This window comes from Camelina sativa, chromosome 3 (assembly GCF_030686135.1).
Source record: "Camelina sativa cultivar CO46 ecotype springtype chromosome 3, ASM3068613v1".
In the NCBI taxonomy this organism is placed as follows: Eukaryota; Viridiplantae; Streptophyta; class Magnoliopsida; order Brassicales; family Brassicaceae; genus Camelina; species Camelina sativa.
Window position 1 is genome coordinate 11,404,718 of NC_141882.1, and position 27,216 is coordinate 11,431,933.

General features: G+C 37.9%; 10 protein-coding genes and 1 non-coding gene across 18 annotated transcripts; 6 read left to right on the forward strand and 5 right to left on the reverse strand.

The window, feature by feature from the left end:
- Positions 1 to 77: 77 nt before the first annotated feature.
- Positions 78 to 1,431, forward strand: LOC109132259 (uncharacterized). The gene is made up of 3 exons (XM_019243680.2): positions 78 to 279; positions 752 to 908; positions 1,209 to 1,431. Exons 1-3 carry the CDS (start codon positions 277 to 279, stop codon positions 1,253 to 1,255), a joined length of 207 nt encoding a protein of 68 aa, XP_019099225.1. The 5' UTR covers positions 78 to 276; the 3' UTR covers positions 1,256 to 1,431.
- Positions 1,432 to 3,467: 2,036 nt separating this feature from the next.
- LOC104776781 (F-box only protein 6) lies at positions 3,468 to 6,036 on the forward strand. 2 transcript variants are annotated; one of them, XM_010500904.2, is made up of 2 exons: positions 3,468 to 3,942; positions 4,616 to 6,036. In XM_010500904.2, the coding sequence occupies exons 1-2, from the start codon at positions 3,797 to 3,799 to the stop codon at positions 5,853 to 5,855; spliced, it is 1,386 nt and encodes a 461-aa protein (XP_010499206.1). In that variant the 5' UTR covers positions 3,468 to 3,796; the 3' UTR covers positions 5,856 to 6,036. The 2 variants fall into 2 exon arrangements, with proteins under 2 accessions (XP_010499206.1, XP_087364980.1); XM_087508854.1 differs by having other exon boundaries at positions 3,528 to 3,942; positions 4,590 to 6,036.
- Positions 6,037 to 6,115: 79 nt separating this feature from the next.
- On the reverse strand, positions 6,116 to 7,407 carry LOC104776782 (uncharacterized). The gene is made up of 3 exons (XM_019243681.2): positions 7,235 to 7,407; positions 6,621 to 6,777; positions 6,116 to 6,341 (listed from the first exon to the last, which is right to left on the reverse strand). Exons 1-3 carry the CDS (start codon positions 7,235 to 7,237, stop codon positions 6,295 to 6,297), a joined length of 207 nt encoding a protein of 68 aa, XP_019099226.1. The 5' UTR covers positions 7,238 to 7,407; the 3' UTR covers positions 6,116 to 6,294.
- Positions 7,408 to 8,568: 1,161 nt separating this feature from the next.
- LOC104776783 (squamosa promoter-binding-like protein 11) lies at positions 8,569 to 11,714 on the forward strand. 4 transcript variants are annotated; one of them, XM_010500910.3, is made up of 5 exons: positions 8,569 to 8,885; positions 9,933 to 10,656; positions 10,831 to 10,952; positions 11,067 to 11,315; positions 11,426 to 11,714. In XM_010500910.3, exons 2-5 carry the CDS (start codon positions 9,989 to 9,991, stop codon positions 11,572 to 11,574), a joined length of 1,188 nt encoding a protein of 395 aa, XP_010499212.1. In that variant the 5' UTR covers positions 8,569 to 8,885; positions 9,933 to 9,988; the 3' UTR covers positions 11,575 to 11,714. The 4 variants fall into 4 exon arrangements, with proteins under 4 accessions (XP_010499212.1, XP_010499210.1, XP_010499211.1 ...); XM_010500908.3 differs by lacking the exon at positions 8,569 to 8,885 and adding an exon at positions 9,398 to 9,828; XM_010500909.3 differs by lacking the exon at positions 8,569 to 8,885 and adding an exon at positions 9,401 to 9,839.
- A 1,489-nt stretch (positions 11,715 to 13,203) lies between these two features.
- LOC104776784 (squamosa promoter-binding-like protein 10) lies at positions 13,204 to 16,379 on the reverse strand. Of its 3 annotated transcripts, XM_087508856.1 has the most exons (6): positions 16,041 to 16,349; positions 14,745 to 15,115; positions 14,425 to 14,633; positions 14,180 to 14,301; positions 13,790 to 14,038; positions 13,204 to 13,677 (listed from the first exon to the last, which is right to left on the reverse strand). In XM_087508856.1, the coding sequence occupies exons 2-6, from the start codon at positions 15,087 to 15,089 to the stop codon at positions 13,523 to 13,525; spliced, it is 1,080 nt and encodes a 359-aa protein (XP_087364982.1). In that variant the 5' UTR covers positions 15,090 to 15,115; positions 16,041 to 16,349; the 3' UTR covers positions 13,204 to 13,522. The 3 variants fall into 3 exon arrangements, with proteins under 3 accessions (XP_087364982.1, XP_087364981.1, XP_087364983.1); XM_087508855.1 differs by having other exon boundaries at positions 14,425 to 15,115; positions 16,041 to 16,379; XM_087508857.1 differs by having other exon boundaries at positions 14,745 to 16,214.
- A 105-nt stretch (positions 16,380 to 16,484) lies between these two features.
- Positions 16,485 to 18,545, reverse strand: LOC147946791 (CRIB domain-containing protein RIC2-like). 2 transcript variants are annotated; one of them, XM_087508859.1, is made up of 4 exons: positions 17,682 to 18,545; positions 17,511 to 17,597; positions 17,248 to 17,379; positions 16,485 to 16,778 (listed from the first exon to the last, which is right to left on the reverse strand). In XM_087508859.1, the coding sequence occupies exons 1-4, from the start codon at positions 17,797 to 17,799 to the stop codon at positions 16,615 to 16,617; spliced, it is 501 nt and encodes a 166-aa protein (XP_087364985.1). In that variant the 5' UTR covers positions 17,800 to 18,545; the 3' UTR covers positions 16,485 to 16,614. The 2 variants fall into 2 exon arrangements, with proteins under 2 accessions (XP_087364985.1, XP_087364986.1); XM_087508860.1 differs by having other exon boundaries at positions 17,299 to 17,379; positions 17,682 to 18,035.
- A 94-nt stretch (positions 18,546 to 18,639) lies between these two features.
- Positions 18,640 to 20,962, reverse strand: LOC147946792 (uncharacterized). Its single transcript, XM_087508858.1, has 5 exons — positions 20,518 to 20,962; positions 20,055 to 20,158; positions 19,812 to 19,925; positions 19,007 to 19,090; positions 18,640 to 18,842 (listed from the first exon to the last, which is right to left on the reverse strand). Exons 1-5 carry the CDS (start codon positions 20,765 to 20,767, stop codon positions 18,786 to 18,788), a joined length of 609 nt encoding a protein of 202 aa, XP_087364984.1. The 5' UTR covers positions 20,768 to 20,962; the 3' UTR covers positions 18,640 to 18,785.
- Positions 20,963 to 21,126: 164 nt separating this feature from the next.
- LOC104776786 (mitochondrial import receptor subunit TOM20-2) lies at positions 21,127 to 23,091 on the reverse strand. Its single transcript, XM_010500915.3, has 6 exons — positions 22,884 to 23,091; positions 22,474 to 22,552; positions 22,210 to 22,379; positions 22,061 to 22,108; positions 21,785 to 21,886; positions 21,127 to 21,598 (listed from the first exon to the last, which is right to left on the reverse strand). The coding sequence occupies exons 1-6, from the start codon at positions 22,980 to 22,982 to the stop codon at positions 21,470 to 21,472; spliced, it is 627 nt and encodes a 208-aa protein (XP_010499217.1). The 5' UTR covers positions 22,983 to 23,091; the 3' UTR covers positions 21,127 to 21,469.
- A 129-nt stretch (positions 23,092 to 23,220) lies between these two features.
- Positions 23,221 to 24,993, forward strand: LOC104776787 (large ribosomal subunit protein uL22z). Its single transcript, XM_010500916.3, has 7 exons — positions 23,221 to 23,319; positions 23,418 to 23,454; positions 23,573 to 23,613; positions 24,142 to 24,372; positions 24,455 to 24,557; positions 24,651 to 24,718; positions 24,817 to 24,993. The coding sequence occupies exons 1-7, from the start codon at positions 23,317 to 23,319 to the stop codon at positions 24,862 to 24,864; spliced, it is 531 nt and encodes a 176-aa protein (XP_010499218.1). The 5' UTR covers positions 23,221 to 23,316; the 3' UTR covers positions 24,865 to 24,993.
- LOC147946793 (small nucleolar RNA snoR74) lies at positions 23,711 to 23,840 on the forward strand. The gene has a single exon (XR_015595643.1). It is a non-coding gene; the product is annotated as a small nucleolar RNA snoR74 (small nucleolar RNA).
- A 235-nt stretch (positions 24,994 to 25,228) lies between the features above and the next one.
- On the forward strand, positions 25,229 to 27,215 carry LOC104776788 (uncharacterized). Its single transcript, XM_010500917.3, has 4 exons — positions 25,229 to 25,686; positions 25,787 to 25,989; positions 26,081 to 26,188; positions 26,276 to 27,215. The coding sequence occupies exons 1-4, from the start codon at positions 25,395 to 25,397 to the stop codon at positions 26,939 to 26,941; spliced, it is 1,269 nt and encodes a 422-aa protein (XP_010499219.1). The 5' UTR covers positions 25,229 to 25,394; the 3' UTR covers positions 26,942 to 27,215.
- Position 27,216: the final 1 nt, after the last annotated feature.

A 27,216-nucleotide genomic window follows, 5' to 3' on the forward strand; every position in this document is an offset into this window, starting at 1 on the left:
GACGTCCACACGTCTCGATAACCAATCAAAGAATGGCTGTGACGAAGTTCGCGGTGAGTTGCATAAGCATAAAATAACTGATGACCCCTTTTAAAGGGAGGTACATAATACTAGTATTACTTTCAAACCAGCAAAGACATAATTCTAGTCAAACACAGAGAACAACAAAAAAAAAAAACGCAAAGACAAAGGGGAGAGAAGTTTATATTTTCGGCTCGCGATCGTCAATTCGATTCCGTCCTGTTCGTTTCAAGCATTTTCGTCTTCGGTTTAATCATGGTATTTGCCGCGATCTCGATCCTTGCTCATTATGCTTCGTTTTGTCGATTTGGATCATCGGGATTGCTTCTTTTGATAAGGAGGGGATTCATGTTTTTTTTATTGGCTACAATATTTTTGTGATTTGTAGCTCCGATCTGGTACAAAAAATGTGTTTGAATATTGAAATCATGCCAAAATTGCTCTGTTAATCTATTAGGATCAACCGAATCATGACAAATGTGGATCTGTTTTCGAAATTTTGAGAGTCGGATTAGCTGAGTAGTTTATGTGTATTGTGTTAGCTTTGATTTGGCTGCATGCATGCCCAATTTTTCTCTTTTCATTTACATGAATTTGGTACCCAAATTGGATTGGATGTTCTGTTTAGTGTTGATGAAGAGATTGTGAATTTGAATATCTCCCTCGGATCTAGATAGAACCATTATTATTATTATTATCTTAGCTGAGTTTGATAATTTTGGTGTTGCAGACAACCTCAAAGAGACTCGCAGACAGGAAGATTGAGAAATTCGACAAGAACATATTAAAAAGAGGGTTCGTTCCTGAGACCACCACCAAGAAGGGCAAGGACTACCCTGTTGGCCCCATCCTTCTCGGCTTCTTCGTCTTCGTTGTCATCGGTTCTTGTGAGTTCTTCTTCTTCCTTCTTCTGATTCCAGTTCCTTAACTTTCTACTTATTTATTACTCTTATCTCGAAGGCATTACAATAGCACCTTTGAGTTAGGCTTCGCGTCTGAATCTAGATATTGGTTTCCAGATTCGTATTGGGTTTTGGGTTCTACAATGTCTTCTTTGTCCCCTTTTTCTTATATGACATTAGTAACAAAACATAGTCTGGAATCTGAATCATTTGATTAGCTAAGTGTATGTAAATGCTTTTCTATTATCCACTAACCTTGTATTTATATATATGGCTTTGTTACAGCTCTCTTCCAGATCATCAGGACTGCAACTAGCGGAGGCATGGCTTAAAACCAAATCACATTCAAGGCTGGAGGAAGCAATTCTTGAAATGAATATCTCTTCTTCTCTTCTGACTTATCTCTTTTTTCCCTTATACTGTAGAATCTGTTAACTTTCTGTTTATTACTACTACATGTTATGAAGAATTTTGAGTCTTTTCTAAAAATATCCAACCTTTACGTTTATATTCTTCTTGTTCACTTGATTCACCAAATTCTAATACCGTTAAACTATTCCCTGTGGTTTACTCGGCCAGATAGAGTAGTTTGAAATATCAAAGTTGATTGATGAAGGATCTAGATCGGATGGACAATACCGAAATACCAAATGGCTACTCGGTGGAAATCCAAACGTTAACTAAGGGACACCATGTGGTTGGTGGTAGTTCCACGATACAGTCTTCATGGAACAACTGTTGTCCAAGTTGTTGGACCTAATTTTTACAAAAGCTAATCGGACTTGATAAAAAATAAATTGTGGAGACTGTTTTCACGTCTCCTGAAAAATCGGTCTTCTTCGTTTCTCAAATCCATGAGAACAGGAATTGAGGAGAGATCACGACGCCAATATTTTGCTTGTTTTTTTGGATTGGCTTGACTTGATTTGTTGCTAAACAAAGTCAATTAAATCGATTCCAAAAACCTATATATATATAAACACACAAGTTCAAGTCGCAAAATTGAATACATGACTTAAAGACGCAAAAACTCCAGCAATCTCTCTCTCAAAGTAATTGTTTTCGAGAGTATCGTAGTGATCTAGTTGGTCAGAGCTTGTTTTGGAGTGTTGCACTTAAGGAATTTTATCTAAATTCCTGATTTAGTGGTAAGACTTGAAAGTTGTACATACAAATCAACTTGATGAATTATAACAGAACCAACATCCCTCATTTTTACTATCAAGTTTTTTCGTATCTAACTATATCACCATCTCTTTGCCTTATTATTTAGTAGTAAAGTTTTTTTTTTTCTTACCTCATTATATCAATTTTTCCAAATAAAACATAGTTAGATATTGACGATTACATATGAAAGATAAAACTTGATCGTTGAACGGACGGTGACGATTAGCCAAAAGGGCTACTCGTAAAAAAAAATAATAATAAAAAAAAAATATTTTCGATGGATGGATTGGTAGGGAGAGACACAAACACCATGCGGTTGGTGGTAGAAGAATCGCGCAACCGCTAGTCCGAGCTTTTATTAATTTACTTGGTGAGTGATACGAAAACTTGTTCATCATGAAGAATCTTTGTGTAATAAAATTGGGATTTGATATAGCCTTATTCTTTTTACCGCTTTAATGTAATGATATCATTTGGAACATAATAGTAGTAGTATATGTTAGTACAATGTAAGAAGAGGTAGAGAAGAAAAGGAAACACTGAGAGAGAGAGAGGTTATGATGATTAGTCTTTTAATAATGAATGGTAATTGCTCGATATGTTGTTAAATGGGAAGGGACATGATTGACCAAAGCGCATATTTGATGGGATGACAAAAAAAAAAATTGAACCCCCACGCTTTACGACTACTTTTACATTCTCCGTGGAATGATTTTTTTGAAAAACAATAATTACATACGTATTTCACCAAAAAGAAAAAGATAACCAAAATTATCCACATGCAATTAAATTTACATTCGATTCACATTTATTCTCCTTTTTTTTTTTTTTTTTTTTACTTGGCACATTCAGTGACTTTCTTACAACGATTGTTCGCAGTCTTCTTCTGCCGATGACACAAAGATAAGTTTTAATCTCATCTCCATATTATACTAGTTGTGACCTTCTACACATTTTTATTTGATAGAGATCGTATGATGAAACTATTCAATAGCAATAAAATGGATGAAGTTGAATATGTCGTATAATTACATTTACTGATTTACATATACAAAAGTGAAACAAAGGTGGAGGAAACCATGATTTAGTATAATTGCACATAATTATCATTTCAGTTTTTATTTATCAAGCATGCGTCTTCCTTTTTCGGTTGGCAACAAAAATAAAATAAATGGTTTTGTATATTTTTATTTTTATTTGAGATCAATTGGTTTTGTTTCTAGTTACAACAAAATGAACTGTATAAGAAGTATTGTTGTTAATAAAAAAATATAACGTACAGAAGAATAAAGTGAGAAAAAAAAAGTGAGGGGCAAAAGGGGAAAGAAAAGAGAGGAAGGAGGAATAATTGCTACGAAATAATCATATGGGGCCCATATGGGAAAAAAAAAGATGAAGCAACAAAAAAAAAACAAAAGAGAGAGAAAAAGACAATTCAGAGAAAGAGAGACAGAGAGAATACTTAATAACAATGGTTTTGTTTTACTAAAGAGAAAGAGAGAGAGAGAGAGACTCGGAGTCGGAGGAGGACATGGTGGGAGGTTAAAAATCTCCAGAACCCCCCCCCCCCCGCGCAGATTCTTGAATCGATGCTTTGCTAATAATGATGGCTGCTCCTACTACTGCCATTGTTTGATCTCTCTTCTTTTGTTTTACCTTTTTAGTACTTTGGATATCCAGCTTCTCTTTGTTTTTGTTGTTGGGGCATGGAAGAAGACCTTGCCATGCTTAGACATCTCATCGGTCAGCTTCAAGAGCTCTTGCACAACAACAACAACGGCTCTCCTCTTCTCTCTTCTCCCTCTTCTTCTCCTTCCTTTTTAGTTCTCCACCATCCTCAGTTTCAGAACGGGTAACCATTTCTTTTTTAATCTCTCTCTCTCTCTCTCTCTCTCTCTCTCTCTCTCTCTCTCAGTAGATCTATCTGTGGGGATTTCTATTTCTATGTTATATTTATAAATTGGGGCGATTTGTCGTAATGTGTTTCGTTTTAGGGCCTATTTTTGTTTGTTTGTTCGATATGGTTCAATCTCGATTGTTACTTAGAATCATGCAATTCCCATTTGTGAAGCAACTTCTTATGATGTATTTTTTTTTTTGTTGCTTTTTTAAAAAATTAGCTGAAAGAGGAAATTGATTTTGATTCATAGAGGTGGCCATCGTTTCACTGCCATATCTTCTTGTGCTTACTGTTACAAGCACTTCCATCACTGTGTCCATACCTAATTCTCTGCTTAAGAGAAAGCAGTCCTCTCTCCTTGCTTTGATATTCTTGGCTAATCTTTGTGGTGAATCCTCTCTTGAGTCAAATTCTTCTACTAGCATCTAGCTGTATGTTTGTTATTTGCCACTTTTTATGAATAAGTAGCTTGGACCTGTAAAAGGGTTATTCTTTTTTTAGGTGGTTTATTTGAGGGCACAATATTTGTTTGTTTCAAATGTAATGATATTTCAATATAAAGAATATGGATACTGTAACCTTTTTTTTTTGGCTGACAGATGATACGATTCTTGTTATTTGGCAGATGGTGTTTGCCCTGTATTGAAGAAACTTCTGCTGATGATTGTTGTGATCTTGTAATGGCTGCTGGTAAGAGGCCTGGGTTATTCAACATGTTAGAAACTGTCAAGCCTCCTCCTCTCAAACGAACTCGCAAAGAACGTAATCCAGGACATGACATTACTGGAAACATGGATCAAGATATCTGGCAGGATTTTCCCCAAGATCTCTTTGAAGCTGTTGTTTCCAGACTACCTATTGCTACTTTTTTCCAGTTCCGTGCAGTCTGCCGTAAATGGAATGCTCTGATTGATTCTGATAGCTTCTCCCGATACTGCACCGAGCTTCCTCAGACCATCCCTTGGTTCTACACCATTACCCACGAGAATGTCAACTCGGGACAAGTGTATGACCCTTCTTTGAAGAAATGGCACCATCCGGTTATCCCCGCTCTTCCCAAGAAGAGTATTGTTTTGCCAATGGCTTCTGCGGGAGGTCTTGTGTGCTTCCTCGACATTGGTCATCGGAACTTCTACGTGAGCAACCCGCTGACCAAGTCTTTCAGAGAGTTGCCTGCTAGGTCGTTCAAGGTCTGGTCTCGTGTTGCGGTAGGGATGACTCTGAATGGTAACTCCACCAGTCATGGGTATAAGGTTTTGTGGGTTGGATGTGAAGGAGAGTACGAAGTGTATGATTCCCTGAGTAATGTGTGGACCAAACGAGGGACCATCCCGTCCAACATAAAGCTCCCGGTGTTGCTCAACTTTAAGTCACAGCCAGTGGCTATCCACAGCACGCTCTACTTCATGTTAACAGAACCCGAAGGGATATTGTCATATGACATGGTCTCTGGGAAATGGAAGCAGTTCATCATACCGGGTCCGCCAGACCTGAGCGATCACACGCTAGCTGCGTGCGGAGAGCGGTTGATGCTGGTGGGTCTACTGACTAAAAACGCTGCCACTTGCGTTTGCATATGGGAGCTGCAGAAGATGACACTGTTGTGGAAGGAGGTTGACAGAATGCCAAACATATGGTGCTTGGAGTTTTACGGAAAGCACATTAGGATGAATTGTCTAGGCAACAAAGGTTGTCTGATTTTATTGTCCTTGAGGTCCAGACAGATGAACCGTCTGATTACCTACAATGCTGTTACTAGGGAATGGACCAAGGTCCCTGGCTGCACCGTTCCTCGTGGGGGGAGAAAAAGACTTTGGATCGCTTGCGGGACAGCGTTTCATCCCTCCCCTACAGCTAGGGCTTGACCTTCTCTTCTCTTGGTTCATTTTCCTTAGCCGTCTTTGAGGTTGTATTCGAAATGTTCACGTTCACACACGGTTGGGTTTTTTTGTTTGTTTGTTGTTGTTTTGTTTTTTGGTTTTGATTTTTCGAGACTGTAATATACAAAACTTTCGTGTTGTAATAAATAACTTGGGACTTGTGACTTGTGTTGTGTATAACTTCTTTTAACCCTCTGTGGCTGTGTGGCGTACCAAGCGAACAAAAGCATGACAACGGTGGCATCTTAACTTGAAACGTCTGATATAATAACTTAAATGGAAAATATTCTTCATTACATGATATGTATATAGTAAAGAGAAAGGTGACACATTCTACAGTATAAGGGGAGGAAAAGAGAGGACACAGAGGGAAGAAGATTCTACATTTTGAAAACTGCTTCTTCCAGCTTAAATGCTATTTGGTTTAAGCCATGCCTCCGCTAGTTGCAGTCCTGATTATCTGGAAGAGAGCTGTAACAAAGCCATATACACAAGGTTAGTGGACATAGAAGCATTTAAATACACTTAGGACTTAGCTAATCAAATGATTCAGATATCCAGACAATGCTTGTTACTAGTGTCGTATAAAAAAGAAGACATTGTAGAACCCAATACCAATCTGGAGACCAATATCCAAATTCAGACACATGCTATGGTGATGCCCTCAAGTAAAGATAGAGTAGTAACTTTTGAACAAGTAGAAAGTTAAAGGAATTGGAATAAGAAGAAGAAGGAAGAAGAAGAACTCACAAGAACCAATGACAACGAAGACGAAGAAGCCGAGAAGGATGGGGCCAACAGGGTAGTCCTTGCCCTTCTTGGTGGTGGTCTCAGGAACGAAACCTCTTTTTAATATGTTCTTGTCGAATTTCTCAATCTTCCTGTCTGCGAGTCTCTTTGAGGTTGTCTGCAACACCAAAATTATCAAACCAACCACACCATTCTCATTAATCAATCATCTTTATATATAGATAGATCCGAGGAGGATATCCAAAATCAGACTCTGGTTTGGGTACCGTATCATGATTCATGTATTTATGCAATTTACAAGAGAATCATGGGGACAGATTTAGCCATGCATATCTAAAATCAAAGCTAACACAAATACACATAATGTAGATAAACAACTCAGCTAATCCGACTCAAGTATAGATCAAAAGGTTCGTCTGATGCGAAATCACTCATTATTCAAAATTCAAAAACACAGAGTAAGATCAAAATCCACATATACTAAATCAGATCGGAAACATAATTTTTAACCAATTAAAAACATGAATCTCGAGGAAAAAAATAAAACGAAGGCCCCGTGATTCAATCTGACAAAACAAACCATTAAGGACAAAGATCGAGAACCGCAGCCATACCATGATTACGCTGGAGGAGCAAAGGGAATTGAAATTGAAAGATCACGAGCCGAACCAACAACACTTTCACCTCTGTTCTTTTTTTTTTTTTTTGGTGTTATAACTTTTTCTCTTTTTTTTTTTTTTTTTATTCAATATTAATCCTTTATTTTTTTAACTTGTGTGTTTTCACCACCTAAAAAGGAAGATTCAGTCGTGCTATTCTCACAGCGTGAATTGTCACATCCAGTTTATGATTGGGTACCGAGACGTGTGATATCTACGTGTCCATCGATCATTGGATTGTTGTTTGTGATTTTTTTGTAGAAAAGTTTGCGAAGGCTCGAGAAAGTGACAGACTCAATTGGGGACAAAAAAAATTTCAGACACAAGTACTGAAAATCTCGCCGACGTGTTCCAAAAGTCAAAGCACGATTTTTTTTTTTTTCCTTTTTTTTTGAGGGTCAATCAATAGATATAAATAATCCCAAGTCCCCAACCAAAAGAACCTTAATTGGTGTGTTACGGACCGTTTAAGACAGTGTTGTGTGGGGAGGATGATTTTGCCTGATTGGAACATGATCTGGTGTTTAATGTAACACGGTTAGAAGTTGGGGAGACTCTTTGGAGTTAGGCAAACCCAATACTACTAGTGTATTTTGTGTACTTTGTGAAAGTAGTAATAGAGAGGTTTTATAGAATTTCAAAACTTGCACGAATGTAAAATTGAATGGTATGTAGTAAGTAGACTAGTACTAATACTAAAAACGAATGAAAAATACAGTAGTTGACGACTTTTTGAAATTAGTTAAAGATGCTGAAACATATAAATTGCGGCTGTTTAACATGTTTAATTTGGCCGCTAAGAATGTAAACTAAGCTTTCTTGTTTGATTGAAACACCGGAAATATCCCAACATTAAAAATCTAATTTACAATGAAAGAAATTGCATACAATAAATTCTCATATCCCTTATTCAAACGAATGAAAAAATTAATTAAAATCTTGTTTGCACCACTAATGAAGCCTTAAATGTTGAATTCAGTTCATTCTAGGTTCTTTTTCTCTCTGTCCCCCAATATGAAATGGTTTTCGTGTACGCTAGCTAAACAACTTCCCCAAAGTTAAAAAAGCTCCTATCTAACATTTCTGACAAAGTCATTTTACATCTGTTCTTTATAAAAAAAAAAATTGGTAGGATCAGGATTTACAATATGTTACTTCATATTTTATTTGCGGAGCTACTCTAGCTAGAGCCTAGAATTAGTTACAACTTACAAGTCATCATTCATCATTTTGTTGTCTGTTTGCAATATACTACAATTAAACATTTAAACCTCTGTCGATAAATTTTTGTGATAAGAACATTATATTTTAATACTACAGTATTAGTTTAGCAGACAAAAAAAAAAAGACACAAAAAAAAAGAAAAAAAATGAAAGACAAAAAAGCAAAGAGAAAATGAAAGAAATAATTAAAAAGAAAAAAAAACCAAAGGAAGAAGAAAAGGAAAAGACTCTCGTGAGCTTCTTCTCTCTGTTCTCATTCGATTTCTCCTGAGGCGATTTTGGTGTCTCTTCCCCTTCACTGTATCTTTTAGTCAAAACCCTCTTCTCCGATCATCGACCACCTGAGATTTCTTCGGCCGTCTCGTCTCTGTTTCCTACTTGAGGTTTCTACTCTTACTTCCCCCTAAATGATTGAAAAACTAAATTTCTTTTTTCCTTGAGATTTGGGCGTCTTTTTATGGTTATTCATCTTAAAGTTTTAACCTTTATAGTTCAGGTCCTAGACTAGAGAGAGAGATAGAGAGAGAGAGATCGATGAATCAATGAAATTAGTTCAAGGTGAATGGTCTAGCCGTCTAGGTATTGAGAAATTGTTTTCTCATGTTTTTGCTGTGTCAAGCTCTCTAATGTCTGTGGTATTTTACTAGGCGAGTTTGATTGTAACATTGATAAAGTTTGTTTTTTTTTTTATAAAAACAAAAATCATCTCTTGGGTTAGTTTGATGAATTTTATTGGTTTTGGGGGACCACTAGCTTTCATTGTATTACTACCCTAGCTAGCTAGTTAGTATAGGGGGACTTTGATTGGGATCCAAACCTAATTCACTGTCACATTTTTGTCGTCCAGTCTTTATTGCTGGGGATAGATAGATAGATCCTTCTAATGGCTTATCTTGGTGCCGTTTTGTTTGACTATAGTTAATTCAATGTGTAAAGTTGTAAGCTTTTTAGACTTCAAGTTAGTTAGGGAACCCCTCTTTCTGTAAGTACAAAGGAGGAATTGGTGGGTTATTGAAAGAGTTTGCAGTTACAGTATGTGTAGTAGATCGTGTGTTTCTTCTCTTGTCAAGTTTGCTGGGCAATGTGATTTTTTGTGGAGTGTGGGACCAATTCAATAAATGCCACTTAGTTTTTGTGTGATGGAGAGCACAAGAGGAAAAGGAATACCCTTCCTCTTAACCCTTTTTGCTGGTCTGGGTGAAACATAGAAAAATCTTTCTTCCTCAAAGTTAAATCATTAAAGTGGGAGCAATAAACGCTCATGACCCCTGTGTTTGGTTCTTGATATTCTCAAGAATTTTTTTTCACTTCTATCTTGTGGTATTGGTTAGTTGAGGGTATCTGTTTGGCTAGCCACAGTTTTTTATTATAGGATTGTCTAGTCTTTTTTTTCTTATCTGATTATCGCTGCAAACTTGTGGTTGTTGCAGGATTTTGTTACTTTGGCTTTGTTGCCGTAGGTCTATGAAATCAACCCATATCTTGAATGGACTGTAACATGATATCTCCGTTTCAGTGGGACTGGGAGAATTTGATCATGTCAAATCCGTCAAGGACTGAAAACGATAGCAAGCAGCTATCTACTGACTGGGAAACTGAAAAAGGTGATGGAATTGAGTCTATAGTTCCAGATTTCTTAGGCTTCGAGAGAGTCAGTAGTGGCTCTGCCACCAGTTTCTGGCACACTGCTGTGTCGAAAAGCTCACAGTCAACCTCTACCAACTCATCATCTCCCAATGTCAAACGGTGCAAGCCTCCTGCATCAGAAAGTTCCCCTGGAGATTCTTGCAACAACATAGATTTTGTCCAGGCCAAGGCATCCACTGCTCTGGAGGCATCTGTTGCCTCAGCTGAATCAGATCTTTGTTTAAAACTAGGAAAGCGGACGTACTCTGAAGAATTTTGGGGTAGAAACAATAATGACATTCCAGCGGTTTCTGTGAAGTTTTTGACTCCATCTGTTGTTGCTCGGAAGAAATCCAAATCGTGTGGTCAGAGCATGCAAGTCCCGCGTTGCCAAATTGATGGCTGTGACCTGGATCTCTCATCTGCTAAGGATTATCATCGTAAGCATCGAGTCTGTGAAAAGCATTCAAAGTGCCCAAAAGTTACCGTGAGTGGCCTAGAACGTCGATTCTGCCAACAATGTAGCAGGTAAGACCATGTTCACAGGTCAGGCCGGTGGTTATGCTCTGGCCTCAAGCTCATTCTTAAGTTGCATTTCTGTTAATGTTGAGTGCCTTTTCAGTCTAGTTGTCCAAAACTTACTTTTACATGCCCTATTAATATTAGACAGTAGCGAACTGATGACTTTTCTATTTGTAATAGGTTCCATGCCGTCTCTGAATTTGATGAGAAGAAACGAAGCTGCCGAAAACGTCTTTCTCATCACAATGCGAGGCGTCGCAAGCCACAAGGAGTATTTTCAATGAATCCAGAGAGGGTGTATGGTAAGAACCTACATCAAAACTTGATAAAATCAATGTTTCCTCAGGATCTTTCCGTCTGTCTATCTTATCACACACACACAACATCATTTCATGGAAATCTAATGTAACGTGTAGATCGAAGACAGCAAACAAATATGTTGTGGAAAGGATTGTCCCTTAACACAAGATCTGAAGATTTGTACGAATGGGGTACCACTTATGATACAAAACCTACACAGACGGAAAGCGGCTTCACGTTGAGCTTCCAGAGAGGTAATGGCTCTGAGGAGCAGTTGGTTGCTAGTAGCAGTCGCTCTTTCTCTACATTTCAAACCTCAGGCGGGTTTTCAGTTGGGAAGTCCAAGTTCCAACTTCATGGCGAAGGTTGGTATTTTTGCAGTTCTTCATTAGTCCTTTAGTATATGGATGGAGTTGATCTCTGGTGATTTTATAGCTAGTCCTTTTTAAGAAATTTGGGTTAAATATTATGGCAGGTGTGGGAGAATACTCAGGGGTCCTCCATGAATCTCAAGATTTCCACCGTGCTCTCTCTCTTCTGTCAACCTCTTCGGATCCCCTGGCTCAACCACATGCGCATCCACTTTCTCTACCCTTTTCATATGATGTTGTACCAAATCGATGAGTTAAGTAATGTGAAATTTGTAAACCTGTTATTCTGTTGGTGTATACTTTTCCAAAACTATGTAAACAACTTCATCCTGGATCCTGGTAGAATGCCAAACTTAGGCGACTATATATAATCGTTAATTTTTGTACCGCGCCCTTAAAACAGAGTCATATCTCTTTGAAAAGTATATTTCTTTATTCAATCTGAAAGAATTCACTTTTCTCACCTTAAGATCCAATTTCGTGGAGACAAATCTTGTCCTCATATTGAAAGTGTGGAAAATATTAATGCTCAAGTTGGCCTTGGGTTGGTAAAATCTTTTGAACTAAACAACCCTTACTGTTAGTATCGTAAGCAACAGATCAGAGTTCATATAACATCGAAATGAACAGAGTGTTGAGGTTTCTAAGGGCCATTATCAAATTCAGGTTAGTTTAGGTAAACATCTTTACACTAGTGGATGCAACATTTCAGGGAAGTAGATAACCGAGTGGCTCTCTGATTTCCAAAGCCTCATCTCACGTTTTAGTACTATTGTTGTCTCAAACTTTAGTTGCTGAAGTGTTATGCATGCTCCTCCTATCCGAATCTTTCATGTTTTCCGCTTGACATTTTGTAGCCTCGGTTTCTTTGGCCATTGTAGCCTCTTTGATGTACTTGTTAAACCATTTCTTCACTGTTGGAGGGTAAAAATTATTCATAAAATCTAGTTTGAGACCAATAAAAAGAAAAAAAGAAAAGAAAAGAGAGACATTCATAGAAAAGGAAAAGACAATGAGAAGTGGGAAGAGATTAAAAGCCAAATTGAAAAGACACCTATTATTGTGATTGTTGAAAGGCTATTGAATGATCAATGAGTGAGAAGAAAGAAAAAGTTGAAAGATGACAAGTTGGAGAGGTATAAGTACAAAACTAGTGAAGGGGACCAAAATTAAATTTCAATTTCATTTGGAGAGAGACTCAAAACGACGAAAAGCCTGAGGAAGGGTGTTGTAAGTTGAAAGAGAGAGAACCATGTGCTTAATGAAATTGATGTTGAAAATTAGAAAAGAAAAAGACGACAAGGATTGAAATTAATGTATATTGTCACCAAGTGGTCTGTGAGAAGTTGTTGTCGCTTTTGCTATAACAGCTTTAGAGAGGAACTTGTTGACAAAATGGAGGAGACAAAAGGCTAGGCACCACCAATACAAGAACTTTCACAGTACAAAAATCAAGCAGATGTCTTTTTGTAATCAGACTTTCTTCCCACTTTAAAGTTTCAGACTTGAAACTCCAACAGTATGGAAAGCACCATAAGAAGTGAAGTATCAAAGAGCATGGATATAAAAGTGCTTACCAAGTGTTTCAAAAGAGGTATCTGCAAGATTTTTCTTTCAACTTTTTATTTACTGGTGCAACTTCCACAAAAGTACTCATTTGAGTATACATGGCTCTCCATTCTTTAAGGGCTCTGTCTATTCCTCATGATATCCAACGTTCACTTTATTTTTCAATTGTTCTATAACCAAATCCTGGAGCTCAGTAGTGACACTTCTTGTGTAGTCGAATGAATCTCTTTCGCCAATATGTACACCAGAAATAATGTTCAGGTTTGTCACAAGATGCATCATTTATTGAAATAATTCCTCTAAAACCCACAAATCAGAAAGTTATCTTGCATAATTCTCGCTGTCTTCACAATGCAAAGAAGTAAAATAATATTACAAACCTGAATGACCTCTTAACTAGTCTTAAAATAGTCGTAGACAAGCCTTACAGAGTAACGAAGGTGGCATACAAACGGATCCAGGAAGAAGTTGACATATTAAGTTTGGAAAAGTACAAGAAAAGCTAAGCCAACCGAGTGACTGGTTTAGCTAGAGCAATAAACGTTACACACGCTTTTATTTTATTCTTCGAAAAGAAACTCCATCGGAGGAAACCTGACTTATAATGGAGGGACTTCGTGTTCCTTACTTATTCATATGAAATGAGTAGGGAAAGTGCCAAATATTGGCTGTGGTTCGACCATGGGATTGTGTTTGGTCCCGCGTGGATCCGAAGAGGTTGACAGAAGAGAGAGAGCACTGTGGAAATCCTGAGTCTCATGGAGGCCTCCTGAGCATTCTCCCAGATCTGCCAAAACATATAACTCAGATTCAACGACAGAGATCTACAAAAGGCCGATCCATCAGCAAACATGCACAAACATATACTAGGTGACCAGTAAAGAAGTGAAGATATCAACCTTTGTCCGGAAGTTGAATGTTGTGTTTCCCTGCTGATAACCCGCCCGAGGTTTGAAACACAGAGAAAGAGCGGCTGCTACTAGCAAACAGCTGCTCCTCAGAGCCATTACCTCTCTGGAAGCTCAGGGTAAAGCCGCTTTCCATCTGTGTAGGCTTTGTCTCGCAAGTGGTACCCCATGCATAAGTTTCTTCAGATCTCGTGTTAAGGGACAACCCATTCCACAACATACTTGTATGCTGTCTCCGATCTGCAAAAGTAAACATCTCATATTAGATTACCTTGATATGAAGTGTTGTGTGTGTGAGAGAGAATAGAGAAAGATAGAATAGACACATGGAAAGATCCTGAGGAAACATTGATTATATAAATTTGTGGTGTCGGTTCTTACCGTACACCCTTTCTGGATTCAGTGGATATAAGCCTTGTGGCTTGCGACGCCTTGCATTATGATGAGAAAGACGTTTGCGGCAGCTTCGCTTCTTCTCATCAAACTCAGAGACAGCATGGAACCTGAACAATAGAAAAGAAATCAATCCTCTACTGAATGGGAACTTTAAAGTAACAAAAATGAAACTTAAGAACTAACCGAAGCCAGAGCATAACCACGGGTCTGAACGGTAATCATGGTTTTACCTGCTACATTGTTGGCAGAATCGAAGTTCTATGCCTCTCACGGTAACTTTTGGGAACTTTGAATGCTTTTCGCAGACTCTATGCTTACGATGATAATCCTTAGCAGATGAGAGATCCAGGTCACAGCCATCAATTTGGCAACGCGGGACTTGCATGCTTTGACCACACGATTTGGATTTCTTCCGAGCAACCACAGATGGAGTCAACAACTTCATGGAAACCGCTGAAATGTCATTATTGTTTCTACCCCAAAATTCTTCAGAGTATGTCCGCTTTCCTAGTTTTAAACAAAGATCTGATTCAGCTGAGGCAACAGATACCTCAAGAGCAGTGGATGCCTTCACCTGGGCAAAATCTATGTTGCTGCAAGAATCTCCAGGGGAACTTTGTGATGCAAGCTTGCATTGTTTGACCTCGGTAGATGATGAGTTGATAGAGGTCGACTGTGAGCTTTTCGATACAGCAGTGTTCCAGAAACTGGTGGCGGAGCCACTACTGACTCTCTCAAAGCCTAAGAAATCTGGAATTATAGATTCAATCCCTTCACCTTTTTCAAATTCCCACTCGGTAGATTGCTGTTTTTTCTCATTTTCAGACTTTGACGGATTGGACATGATCAAATTCTCCCAGTCCCACTGGGATGAAGATACCATGTTGCAGTCCATTCAAGATGTGGGTTAATTTCATAGGCCTACCACCAAAAAGCCAGAGCAACAAAAAACTGAAATAACAGATAAACTTGCAGAACTAGGGATTGTAAATGAAAGCCAAAATCATTTTTAAGAGAAGAAGAGACGATCACACAAAAACTAAGTGGCATTTATTCAACAGGACCCACAGATTCCTCCAATGAGATTGCCCAGAACTACCAACAACTTGTTAAGAAACACAGACGATAACGAGTCATTAAACCTATAGCCATCATTACTCCAAAACCCCTTCCCTACCCATTCATTCATCCTTTGTACTTGTAGAAAGTTTCATAACTAACGTCCTCAAAAACCAAAAAAGCTCGCTATTGTGGTCTACAAATTTACACATTGAATTATAAAGTATACGTGCAAAGAAAAAGACACCAAAAGCTTAAGCAAATGAAGGAAGCAAACCTCTTTGATCTCCAGCAATAAAGATTGAACTAACAAAATGAGACAGTAAGTTAGGTTTCGATCCCAATCACGGTCCCCCTCAGCTAAGTTTTTTCAATGAAAGCAAAAATGGTCCCTCTCAAACAATAAATAAATTCATCTAACTAACCAAAGTAATTAGAAGCAAAAAAAGTGTTGGATGCAACAATCCAATTCCGATTCGCTTGATTAACAAAAACCTAAGACTAATAAGGACGTCTTTTGCTTTCTTAAGTTACAGTAACAATGAGATAAGAGCAAACAAAGGACATCACACCACAGCCAAAAAAAACGATTCCGCCATTCTAGCAAATTCCTCTTTCTATACCTAAGACCATGAAGTACAGTTTCAGTTGATTCAACAATCGTAATTGATCTCTTTCTAAAATTAAGCTAGATTGTAAGAAGAAATAAGTAACGAATAAAATCCTAAATCTAAGGAGAAAACGTATTCCAAAGAATTTGGGGAAAGTATATAAGAGAAGAAGAAACCTCAAGGTAGAAAACAGAGAAGAGACCGCCGAAGAAAGCTCTCCGGAGGTTGACGATCGGAGAAGAAGAAGGCTGATGACTAAGAGCAAGAGGGAGAGTGAGACAATAACAGCATAATCGCTTCAGGGGAATCGGATGACGATGAGCTGCTCCTTTTCCATCCTCTCTCCCCCAAATTCAATTTTAATTTTGTTCCTTTATTCCTCTTTTGTTACTGTAGTAGTAGTGTGACCTTTTTTTTTAATTCCTCTTTTTTTATTTTCAAGTTGAGCAAAGGTTTTTTTTTTTTTTTTTTTTTTTGCGTTAGTTAAGGAAAAATGTTTGTAATTTTACCGTTACAAAAATGAAAAGTTATAATTTGCATGAATGGTGAAGACTGAAGAGAGGAACAAAGATTACCAAAATTGAAAGATGAAGTCGGTAAGAGTTCATTATTGAATAGACTTTTTACTTTTTAGAGCTTTGAGGTATATTTACTTTGCAACCGGAATAAGATGTTTCTTACAACTAGGGGGAAACTATTAAAAGAAATAAATGTCATTGATTTTAGTAAAAAGATGCATGTGAAAAAATATCAGACGGTGGTGAGTTGAAAACCGGAGAATGGAAAAGATGAGGAGGAGGAGTTGTCAAAAGTGGTCATAGTTCCATCTACTCCGATGTGGCTCAGGTGTTTCACGTCCGTTGGAAACCCTATCTCCATCTCTGCCTCTCTCTCTTTCGTCTCTTCTTCGTAACCTGGTCACATAGTGTGTCGTCAGTCAGTACATTCATAAAATGATGATGATCAATCTATTACTTTTCAATTCTCCCATGTTTAAATTAAGGACAAAATAACATATCCGACTATTATTTGTTTTTATTCTAAATCTTAAAAGAATAAACTTAAAAAACACTTTAAAATTAATTACAAAAAAAAATCTATGATTGACTAATGCACAAAATGTATGCCGACAGCAAGCATGCCAATTGATTGGGGAAATAACTACTCAAAACGTAAAATGCTTATTTGGTTCACTTTGGCCCTTACTTAAACAATCAATCATAAGACAAATGAGTTTATGGTAACCCAAAATGTAATTAGCATGCAAAAACATAAAAAAAAGTGGAGATAATTATAATTAGTTTCTGTCCAATGTCAAAGGTAAAAAATGGTTTCCAGTTTTACCAATAAGAAGAAATTAAAGAAAAAGAAAAAGGAACCTACGAATGAAAAAGTGAGAGAAACTTTTGAAGCTTCGGATAATTCTGTAGATACCATCTGATATATTTGCACCGTTGTTGTCCATCTTTGTGTATTCTTTTTTGAATGAGCCATTTTCATCACTTTCTTCTCTTTCTTGTAGAACCAAAAAAAGGAACAAAAGATCATTCAGAATTAAAGAGAAAGAGAGTGGAAAACGTACAGCACGTGAAAATGACAAAATGAGAGAAACTTTTGAAGCTTCGAATCATTTTGAAGATACATACCATCTGAGGTATTAGCACCGACACCGTTGTTGTCCATTTTTGTGTATTCTTTTTTAAGTGAGCCATTTTCATCACTCTCTTCTCTTCCTTTGAAAACCAAAACACAAAAAGATTATTCAGAGAAGGAAAAATAAAAAGGACGACGACGTACGTGGTGTAAGAAGTAGGTACTTTTAATGAGTTGGTTTTGTTTCTTATGTTGATGAGTAGTGACCACGGCGACGCTGGATTGCGTTGAACACCCCAACGAAAACGGCAATATCACAAATCGCTCCATCCGATCTTTCATCTCTTTCCCTCAGCTCAAAGATGTATGTATATATGTGTGTATGTATGGTTATAATGTTATGTGTTATGCGTGTGTGAGTGAATGAAATGATTGAAAAGTGGCGATTTTGGTAGGGTTTATATTACAAAATTCGTGTATGTTTCTAACTTTGTAAGCAAGTTAGTATCATTAATTCCTTGAAGAATTTTGTAATTCCTAACCCAATAAAGGAATCGCCAGAGGGCGAGAGATTATGAGTGTCATTATTGAGTATATTTGGGGTTGCTTTTAGTTGGCCAACAGTGCCACTTAACCTAATTTCAAGATTAAAAGATTCAAGATAAGCCCCTCTTACCCAATAATCCCCATCTTTGTATTATCAATACCATAATTAGACTAAGTAGCTATGTGAGACACCCTCCAACCAGTGAGACAAGAGTAACATCTACAGTAGATCAGTTCAAAACAACTTTTCATCATTATGAAATACACTCTAAGGGTCACCTCAATATGCTTCTCCACATTAAATAATAGATTTTCAAGTTATGTAACTACTAATTACATCATTATAATATATTGATAGTCTACGTTTCTGTATCCAAACAAGATTGGATTAGAGTCGACGAGTTCATCAGTCAGTCATTCGGCATCTATTTATTTTCTGGATTCTGGCCCCTCACTTGTAATAGAAGCTACACCTCTCTGGGCATTAATCTTAGAATCAACTCCAACTCTATTTCAGAGAGATACAGAGGATTATCTCCCACCTAAAACAACTATTACTTTTTAAAAGCTTTATCTTTATTTGCATCTAAGCCATTTTAAATATGATCGACTAATTTCTCCCATATGCATAAGACATTTTTCTAAAAACTGTCTTAACAGATAAAGGATGACGTAGTTGGTGTAGATAAGCAAAAATAATAATTAATGATGGCCTTACACTGCATAATTTACATAGTAGCAATGGAGAAGAGAACAGAGACCCGTGATTCTACACTTCAAACCTACAAGAAGTATTTCATTCTTTCGTCTCTCCTCATTGCATTATACACAGCTTGAACCTGTCAAACCAAACAACACAAGTTCTCATCACATCAATCTTCAACTCCTAACTTTCTCTCATCCTCTATGTAAAGAAGGTTTGATTCTCTATGCCTCTTTTGCCTTACCCAAATGACTTTTCATATGTGCATGTGTGTGAGAGAGAGAGGGAAAAGGGGAAAACCTGTTCGCTAGAGACAACTCGGATAGGGCCAATATTCACTGACACATATTTGCCTTTGCTTGATAACGTCTGCTTTACACAATCCTTTGATGGGGGCAAAAACAAATTTGCAGCATTAGTAGGATTCTCGTGTTCTCGGTATGCAAATATTGGTTGAAAGACATTACATAAAAAGATACTCTTATCTGATTCTTACACCCAAACATAACAATATAAAGGAATAAACATTTTAGCAGCTAATAATGTACAAGACTAAGTATAGACCAAAGCAAGAGAACATATGTAAGCAAAGCAAAGTAGGGTACATAATACATGTTATACTTGTAATTATCAAGACGACAGTAGCAGAGCTTTTTGTGCCAGCACTGATTGAAGCAAATCATAATAAAATAAAAGTTCACAGCACAAAAATAATATGTTTTCTTCTAATAATTACAAAGTTTGGATTCCCTAACCAATTACTTAAGTGACTTCAAACGGATAAAAAATCATACCCCCCAACCGGCCAATTTTAATGATTTCACCTACTAAATACTTCATTTCAGGTCCACGACAGACACAGTACTGAAACGCCTGATGTCTTCTATATGCTAAAGAAGCGAACACTAAACCAAAAGATTGATGTAACAGTAAGGAGTCTGTTGCGTTTTATAAGGGGTATACTATGTATCTACTACCACCATGACTCTATATAGGAAAATATTGTAACTATTTGAGCTACCAGGTTTCCCATTACAGATCGAATATCAGGAACTCCAATATTAACCAAAAAATCTTGATACTATGAAAAAGAAAAACAAATTACCTCTGGAATTTGTCGTTCAATAACAGATTCAACAGCAACAACCATAGCATGCACAAAGTCATCGCCACCAGTACCAATAGCAGTAAACCCTCTTTCTGTCGGGTATGTATTGACCTGGCAAGTAAAACGCCAGCCTTGAGGTCAGCAAATATCCACCTACTTCTTCAAATTTTACAGGGCCTTCATAAAAACCAGTAAACTCTACAAGAAACCGACATGAATAAGATATCTGCATGGGGATACCTTTTGGTCAAGTTCTAGCCAGTCTTTAGCAGAATCATCAGCCACAGTGCCTCCAATAATCATATTAGTAGTTTTACCAACCCTCCCATCAGTCTTTGACACTTCTGCATCCCATCACCAAAAAAAAAAAAAAAAACAGGGGAAACAAAAGTATCAATCAGTAAACTAGTACTCGTGACATTAACATCATCTGTTTCTTTCACCATTCAAGCTTGATATAGTTAAAAATCTAGTGAATAAACCACAAGTGTAGTAGGATTAGCTAAATCGACAAAACAGAACAGTTTTTGAAATCTGGAATAATCGAGCAAAATAGCAGCGAGTGCGTCAGTCGAATCAACAAATACGATTCCCTATTTCATCACAGATCCAAACATATCGCATCCGATAATCAAAAAATCCATTTCGGGTAAAAGAACAAAAATAACTCAAATGAAGAAATTAACGTAGGCGCGAGCGGGACCTGAAATCGCCTTGAGAACAGCTTCTTGAGGCGGACCTTGATCAGATTGATCGTTATGGCTGCAATTAAGCCGAGTAGCCCGCTCGGGAGCAGACGCGAAACCACTGAAACATAGACTCTTCGGCGCCGGGAACAAACCATGGATTGGAACTGATACTGGAGAAGGAGGGAGGAAGAAGCATCTACTAGCGCCCGAAGTCCGCCGTGATTCCGATACGAATACGGAACGCAATATCGTTTTACAAGCCATTTTTTTCCAAGCAGAGATGATGATGAGTCGAGTCGAAAAGACAGACTTAACGCTGCGTTTGATTTATTTATAAAAAATTTCTTAGGCGTTGGCGAGGGATAAGGTATAAAAGGCCACTTATGCCCTTAGGTTTTTGTCTTCTCTAAGGTCGTTACGTCTTTCATTAAGCCAATAATTTTAGTCAGGACCAACCCTAAAGTTTGTTTAAGTGATCGATGAATACATGAAGATTACAGAACCCTCAAGTTAACTGGCTCATATAGGTAGTATTATGTTAACTGCTAGATGAAGGTTACAGAAACCTTGTCCTTGATACTTGAACATTTGCGTGTACGGTGTCTTTGTATGTAAAGTGTATCTAACACAAAACTGCAAGGGGTACCATCTTTAGAGCTTCAAATCTCATAGGTTATTCTTACAGGAAGTTTCAGTATTTTTATGTGAATAAAAAAAGATATCGTGCCAGCTAACAAAACCCATAACAACATAGCTAAGATGATGGCAACATAACTTCTCTTACCCCAAAGATAAAAAAGAAGAAAAAACGAAAACCAATATGAAGAGACAAAACATCCTAATGGTAAGTCACAAACGGTTACTCTTCAACTTAGTACCTCTCTGTGCTTGGGAGATGTAACTAGAAGTTTGTGTGTGCGGGCATTATTTCTTATGGAATGCCCATCACTAATATGGCCTTAAGCTTTATCTAGCAGGGGGTGGAGGGCCGAGGGATTTTGCCATGCCAACCCAAACAACAATCCCAAAAGCGAGGATTACCCAACCACATACATCATAAGTGAAGTCATAGTTCTTCTTCTTCTTCTTACCACTCTGCAAAAGCAAGGCAATTTCTCTGAGCAACCACGGAAAAAACATAACCCACATATGAGATTCTTTCACTTGCTTATGTTCTAAATTTCTAATGAACTCGGTACTCGAGAATAACTGTGTGAAAGAAGATGACACCTTTCAAAATATTGAACAGCACACTAACCAACAAAACACATGATAACTTACACTAACATTCGACGAAGCTGAAGGACCTCCTCCTCCTCCTCCTCCAACTAGCGCTTGCTGTCCCATTCCTTGCCTGATGAACTCCAAATGCAGTTCTGGGGCCTAATCACATACACAGAAAAAGAGATGAGCTCTAAAATAAAATAACTACAGAAGATGGAATAAAAATGTCAAAACGACTATTTCCTTGTTTCTGTCATAGCAGTCGTAAGTCTCAAATGTTATAATTTGTGGTACACAAGATTTGACTCTGAAAATGGAAAGTTGAAATAATACCTTTGCTGCGACTTCCAAAGCCTTGAGATACATCTCATTGCCTGGGTCCTTCAAAACAAAAGAAATAACAAGTTGGTCTCACTACACTCACAACAACATATAAGTTTCAAATTCCACAGCATAAAAAAAAAAAATCAGAAGATGTATACCTCATTTTCAGCTCTTTGGAAATATTCAGCGGCTTTATCCAAGTGCCCTTTTGCTACATCAACATCCGGAACAAGAAATGCATGGGAAGTGTGGGCGTTCCCAAGACACCAAAGAGCCTGATGCTTCCCTGGATTTAATGTCAACGCCTCTTCCAGCTTGGAAATAGCATCTGTATGATCAAATATGTTGTTATATTAAACTCCAAGAGAAGTCAAGAATACACAATTAGCAAAGATTAGTTACACACTTAAATGAACTCATACCATTTAAAATCACTTTCGCATCAGGAATGCTCTGGAACTGAGAAAGTTCAAGCAATGCTCCACCCCATTTCAAAAGATTCTGCAGGAAATAAAATTAACCACAAAGGTATTCTTCACTTCTTCATATAAACCACAAATCAAAAAGGATTCGAAGAAAACGTAATTTCAGAGGAACATCTTTCAATCTAATTCAAGACCCAAACTAAACACAGTGATTAGTATCAATACAGAGTAAAACATCACAAAGAAGACACTCAAGTAACCAATCTCAAGAACGAATACTTAGCAATTCGAACAAGCTAATGCCCGATCATGTAATCCAAATCAACAAAAACGGAAAACGAGAAGCAAGAACTAGAAAAAATAAAGATATTACTCAGGAGAGAGGAGACAAGTATAGTAGTACAAACATCGGAATCAAGAGGATCGTTAATGTACTGAGCCTCACAAGCTTTGCGAGCATGCTCGAACATAAGAAGCCTTTCAACGTCGGCGGCAGAGAACTCCATCGTCACGATTCAGGTGGGAAAAATTCCTAGGGTTCGGTGGTTCGGTTTACTGCGGAAAAAAGTCGAAGACAAGTTCTGAGGGTTTTAGCCTTACTTACAAGTCGTCGGTGCTTTACAACATCTCATTGGGCTTATAAAACCTATTATTGCCCAAGCGGACCGGAAAAAGGCCCAATTTAAAAGTAAGATACGTAACCTAAAAAGCCCAATAAATTTGACCACGTCACCTAATGTATTCGCCGATTAGGGTTTCATATGTTTCCCTATATAAAAAGGGATCTCCAAATAAAGAGATCTCCAGTCTCTCCGTCCTCTGTTCTTGAGTTTTGTCGCCATGGTAAATGCGCAATACTACACTCGTTACCAAGTTTTCTCTTCTGTATGGTGCTCTTATGCTTAATGTTCTAACGCCTTGTTATTGTTTTCTTTCTTCAGGTGAAGTACTCGCAAGAGCCGGATAATTCCACCAAATGTAAGAACTCTTTCGTGGTGTCACTGTTGTTTTTTATATTTAGCTTCTTCTAGCTTCACTGTTGTTTCTGAAGCGATGCAATGATTACTGATTGAAATGGGTTTCGATTTGTTTGCAGCATGCAAGGCGAGAGGAGCCGATCTCAGGGTTCACTTCAAGGTAAAAATTTCATGTACTGATTTCGGATCTTGGAAATGAATTAGACTAGGGTCTTTGTTAGGGATTTAAGTTCGTAGTTAGGACAAAACCTGATTAACAAAAAGCAGGGTTCTGTTGCTTAATAACAGACCTCACGTAAATGTCAGGGAAATCGAATTGGTCTTCGTGAATGGGTGAGCCAGTGTCTTTTGCTAATAGCTTATGGTTCAGTCCATGATGGTACATTATATAGCTGAGCTTGTTATCCTTTTGAGTATTGTAATATAGTGCAGATTTGTATCATTTAGGATCTTATGTAGCTCGAAGTAGACTCTAATCTTATGTAGTGAGCGATACCTCATATATTCTTTTGTTTCTTACAAGCTTAGCTGTTGCTTAGTTTTTGTCATAGCTCACATTTTTATGTTTAAGATGTTAACGGTTTTGGTTTTGGTTGAAGTATCACACTAGTGGGGTCTAACAGAGTTTGTTTGGTTGATTTCTGTGAATCTAATTGTTTTATTTTTGAATTTGATTTTTGGATGGCAGAACACTAGGGAGACAGCGCACGCCATAAGGAAGCTACCATTAAACAAGGCCAAAAGGTACTTGGAAGATGTCATAGCTCACAAGCAAGCTATCCCTTTCACCCGTTTCTGTCGTGGTGTTGGTCGTACTGCTCAGGCAAAGAACAGGCATTCAAATGGTCAAGGTCGCTGGCCTGCTAAATCTGCTCAATTCGTCCTTGATCTTCTCAAGAATGCTGAGAGCAATGCTGAGGTTTGTTTTTGAGTCTTTTGTTTATATTCTCATGTTTATCTTTCTCAGGTGCTAAACTTTTTTGTAAACATTTTATTATCAGGTCAAAGGGTTGGATGTTGATGCCCTTTTCATTTCTCACATCCAAGTGAACCAAGCAGCAAAACAGAGGCGAAGGACATACAGGGCTCATGGAAGAATCAATCGTATGTTTCTTTTAGCTGTATTCTACTCTTTATCCAACCTTTGTTTCTTCTTCCACATTGTACTGACGTCCTGATCCAATTATATCTTTGCAGCTTACATGTCAAACCCATGCCACATCGAGCTGATTCTGTCAGAGAAGGAAGAGCCTGTGAAGAAAGAGGTAAAATGATTGATCTCAGTGTTCTTTTCTAATCGTTACAAATCCTGATTTTCACATCTTCATTATTCTCATATTTTGTTTTGTTTGGTTTTTTGCAGCCGGAGACACAGTTGGCAGCGAAGTCAAAGAAAGGAGCCTCATCTTGAGCTTTATTATAGACAAGTCTTTTTGTGCTCACTTGTGTTACCCCTTAATACATTTTGTTAGCTTCTGCTTCCTATAAGACCAAAACCCAATTTTTAAGAATGATAATTATGGCTGTTGGTTTGTTGAAAGACCCTCCCTTTTTTATTTCTTCTTTAATCCTTGGTTATGTTCTTAGTAACCAATACATATCATGAAGCAAATTAAGATTTGGGTAGTTGAATTTTATGTCGCAGTTTGATTAGAGCTTTCAAATGTAAAGATTAAAGTGATTACACAGTCTAATAACCTGGATTGATTGCAATTGGTTAAACCTACGTTTGTGACTGGGGCGTGTTTTTTTTGGTTCTGCAACAAGAATCAAACAATCGCAAGCTGTGAAGAGAATGAAGAAAATGTAGGATTCGAGTAAGCTGTAAAGCCCAAAATAGGCCCAATTATGAAGGAGCCCAATGAATGAACGAAGGAACCATCGTCGTCACTAGGAAACTTCCAAAAAACAAGCAAATTTCAATTTTTGAAAGAATCAGAAATGGAGAGTGGTCTGATATCAGTGGATCGATGGAGAAATGGGAGTCAAGCCTACTTCTTGACTCATATGCACTCCGACCACACGCGTGGCCTCTCCGGCGACTGGTCCCAGGCTCCTCTCTACTGTTCCCGCACCACCGCCTCTTTGTTTCCCTCCCGATTCCCAGGATTCGACCTCTCATTGCTTCGCGTCGTCCCTCTCTCTTCCTGGACATCTCTCTCCCTTCGCTCTCCTTCCTCCGGCTCCACCGTCCGTCTCCATTTCATGGCTATCGATGCTCACCACTGTCCTGGTATGATTAATGATACTGTAATCTATCTCTATAGAGTAAGGTTTGGTGTGTTCTCGGTGACAATTTGGAATTTGATTGTATGATCTGGTGTTGTTGTAAGGTTCCGTGATGTTCTTGTTCCGTGGCGATTTTGGATGTTTTCTTTACACCGGAGACTTCCGCTGGGATGCTGATGCAGCAGATGAAGCTAGAAACACTCTCGTTGATGCTATTAACGAGTCTCCAGTTGATATTCTCTATTTGGATAACACTTACTGCAACCCAATTTACAGCTTCCCTTCTCGTCAAGTCGCTGCGAATCTGGTTCGACCTAAAACCCTTACCTGTAATAAATCTTAAACCCCTGAAGAATCTCCAGTTGTTGAATCTTCATAGTCCTATCTTTTGATTGTAGGTTGCTGATATAATCGCAGCTCATCCTTCACATGATATCATTATAGCAGTTGACTCTTTGGGGAAAGAAGACTTGCTTGTTCATGTTTCTCGTATTCTCAATATCAAGGTTTCTTATTGAAATCATCTGCCTTTCTTTATCCTTCCTGCAAATGGATTAGCCTGTTAATATCTTTGTTCTTTGTTTATCCTTTAGATTTGGGTTTGGCCTGAGCGTCTTCGTACAATGCATCTCCTTGGGTTTCAAGACATTTTCACTACTGATACATCTCTTACAAGAGTGCGTGCTGTCCCTCGTTATAGTTTCAGCATTCGGACTCTCGAGGGTCTGAATACTATGTGTCCAACTATTGGTATCATGCCTTCCGGTCTTCCATGGGTGAAAAGACCATTCAAAGGAGATGACAAGCTCTCTGGTTCGTTTCTTACTGCGAGTATGAAGAATGAAACCATTTCTGCTCAGAAAGAATTACAAGCGGCCGCTGTGCATAAGTTCCATGATTATATGTACTCCGTGCACTACTCGGATCATTCATGCTATGAGGAGATTGCAGAGTTCATAAAACTTGTGAGGCCGAAGAGCATGAAAGGAATAGTAGTTTCATCATCATCTTATGTTGACCCTCTCTACTATTTTGGGCGTATCTGCGGAGCCAACCAACCTCCACAAGTTCTGCTTATGAGGCCTGACACTGCTGAGGAGTTTCGAGCTGTTAGGATCAAGTCATATTCTGGAAGTGACAAGACTAGAGCGTTGGCAAAAGGCAAAAAAAGGAAGCGAGATAGTCATTCAAGTTTAAAGAGAAACAAGAAGAGAGCACGTATACAAGTTAAGTGCGCAAAAATTGTTGAGGTTGATTAGCTCTACTTGATTCTGGGATGTGGCGGCTTCTTTTTCCTAAAGCTTACAATGGTGACTATGTGAATGGTCTAATACACAATCCTTTTCAATGGGAGGAGTAAGTAAACTTTGATAAAATATAAGAACTTAGTTAGTTGAATATAAAATCTCTATCTTTGAAAAGGTAAGCACTTGTTGTATATGTTTAGTTTGACAAAATCCTGTTTTTTTTTATTCGAAAACATTTGGTCAATGTTTTTCTATCTTTTGTTTGTTATCCAAATGATTGCTCAAAC

Excerpts from the sequence above, each read along its gene's own strand:
- LOC104776788 (XM_010500917.3), top strand. The coding sequence starts at position 25,395 with ATGGAGAGTGGTCTGATATCAGTGGATCGATGGAGAAATGGGAGTCAA. Across the intron at positions 25,687-25,786 it reads CGATGCTCACCACTGTCCTG|GTTCCGTGATGTTCTTGTTC; the intron begins GTATGATTAATG and ends TGTTGTTGTAAG. Across the intron at positions 25,990-26,080 it reads GTCAAGTCGCTGCGAATCTG|GTTGCTGATATAATCGCAGC; the intron begins GTTCGACCTAAA and ends TTTTGATTGTAG.
- LOC104776786 (XM_010500915.3), bottom strand. The coding sequence starts at position 22,982 with ATGGAGTTCTCTGCCGCCGACGTTGAAAGGCTTCTTATGTTCGAGCAT. Across the intron at positions 22,380-22,473 it reads TGCGAAAGTGATTTTAAATG|ATGCTATTTCCAAGCTGGAA; the intron begins GTATGAGTTCAT and ends TTGATCATACAG. Across the intron at positions 21,599-21,784 it reads CAGCTTCGTCGAATGTTAGT|AGTGGTAAGAAGAAGAAGAA; the intron begins GTAAGTTATCAT and ends TTGCTTTTGCAG.
- LOC147946791 (XM_087508859.1), bottom strand. The coding sequence starts at position 17,799 with ATGAAAGATCGGATGGAGCGATTTGTGATATTGCCGTTTTCGTTGGGG. Across the intron at positions 17,380-17,510 it reads CGGTGCTAATACCTCAGATG|AAAGAGAAGAAAGTGATGAA; the intron begins GTATGTATCTTC and ends TGGTTCTACAAG. Across the intron at positions 16,779-17,247 it reads TTTCTCTCACTTTTTCATTC|GTTACGAAGAAGAGACGAAA; the intron begins GTAGGTTCCTTT and ends CTATGTGACCAG.
- LOC104776782 (XM_019243681.2), bottom strand. Across the intron at positions 6,342-6,620 it reads CTTCGTTGTCATTGGTTCTT|CTCTCTTCCAGATAATCAGG; the intron begins GTGAGTTCTTCT and ends GCTTTGTTACAG.
- LOC104776787 (XM_010500916.3), top strand. Across the intron at positions 23,614-24,141 it reads ATCTCAGGGTTCACTTCAAG|AACACTAGGGAGACAGCGCA; the intron begins GTAAAAATTTCA and ends TTTGGATGGCAG. Across the intron at positions 24,719-24,816 it reads AAGAGCCTGTGAAGAAAGAG|CCGGAGACACAGTTGGCAGC; the intron begins GTAAAATGATTG and ends GGTTTTTTGCAG.
- LOC104776783 (XM_010500910.3), top strand. The coding sequence starts at position 9,989 with ATGGACTGTAACATGATATCTCCGTTTCAGTGGGACTGGGAGAATTTG. Across the intron at positions 10,953-11,066 it reads GAATCCAGAGAGGGTGTATG|ATCGAAGACAGCAAACAAAT; the intron begins GTAAGAACCTAC and ends TGTAACGTGTAG. Across the intron at positions 11,316-11,425 it reads GTTCCAACTTCATGGCGAAG|GTGTGGGAGAATACTCAGGG; the intron begins GTTGGTATTTTT and ends ATATTATGGCAG.
- LOC147946792 (XM_087508858.1), bottom strand. The coding sequence starts at position 20,767 with ATGGCTTGTAAAACGATATTGCGTTCCGTATTCGTATCGGAATCACGG. Across the intron at positions 20,159-20,517 it reads TGTTCTCAAGGCGATTTCAG|AAGTGTCAAAGACTGATGGG; the intron begins GTCCCGCTCGCG and ends GATGGGATGCAG. Across the intron at positions 18,843-19,006 it reads GAGTTGTCTCTAGCGAACAG|GTTCAAGCTGTGTATAATGC; the intron begins GTTTTCCCCTTT and ends TTGGTTTGACAG.
- LOC104776781 (XM_010500904.2), top strand. The coding sequence starts at position 3,797 with ATGGAAGAAGACCTTGCCATGCTTAGACATCTCATCGGTCAGCTTCAA. Across the intron at positions 3,943-4,615 it reads CATCCTCAGTTTCAGAACGG|ATGGTGTTTGCCCTGTATTG; the intron begins GTAACCATTTCT and ends GTTATTTGGCAG.
- LOC104776784 (XM_087508855.1), bottom strand. The coding sequence starts at position 15,089 with ATGGACTGCAACATGGTATCTTCATCCCAGTGGGACTGGGAGAATTTG. Across the intron at positions 14,302-14,424 it reads TTCTGCCAACAATGTAGCAG|GTTCCATGCTGTCTCTGAGT; the intron begins GTAAAACCATGA and ends TCTATTGTTCAG. Across the intron at positions 13,678-13,789 it reads CATTCAACTTCCGGACAAAG|ATCTGGGAGAATGCTCAGGA; the intron begins GTTGATATCTTC and ends ATGTTTTGGCAG.
- LOC109132259 (XM_019243680.2), top strand. Across the intron at positions 909-1,208 it reads CTTCGTTGTCATCGGTTCTT|CTCTCTTCCAGATCATCAGG; the intron begins GTGAGTTCTTCT and ends GCTTTGTTACAG.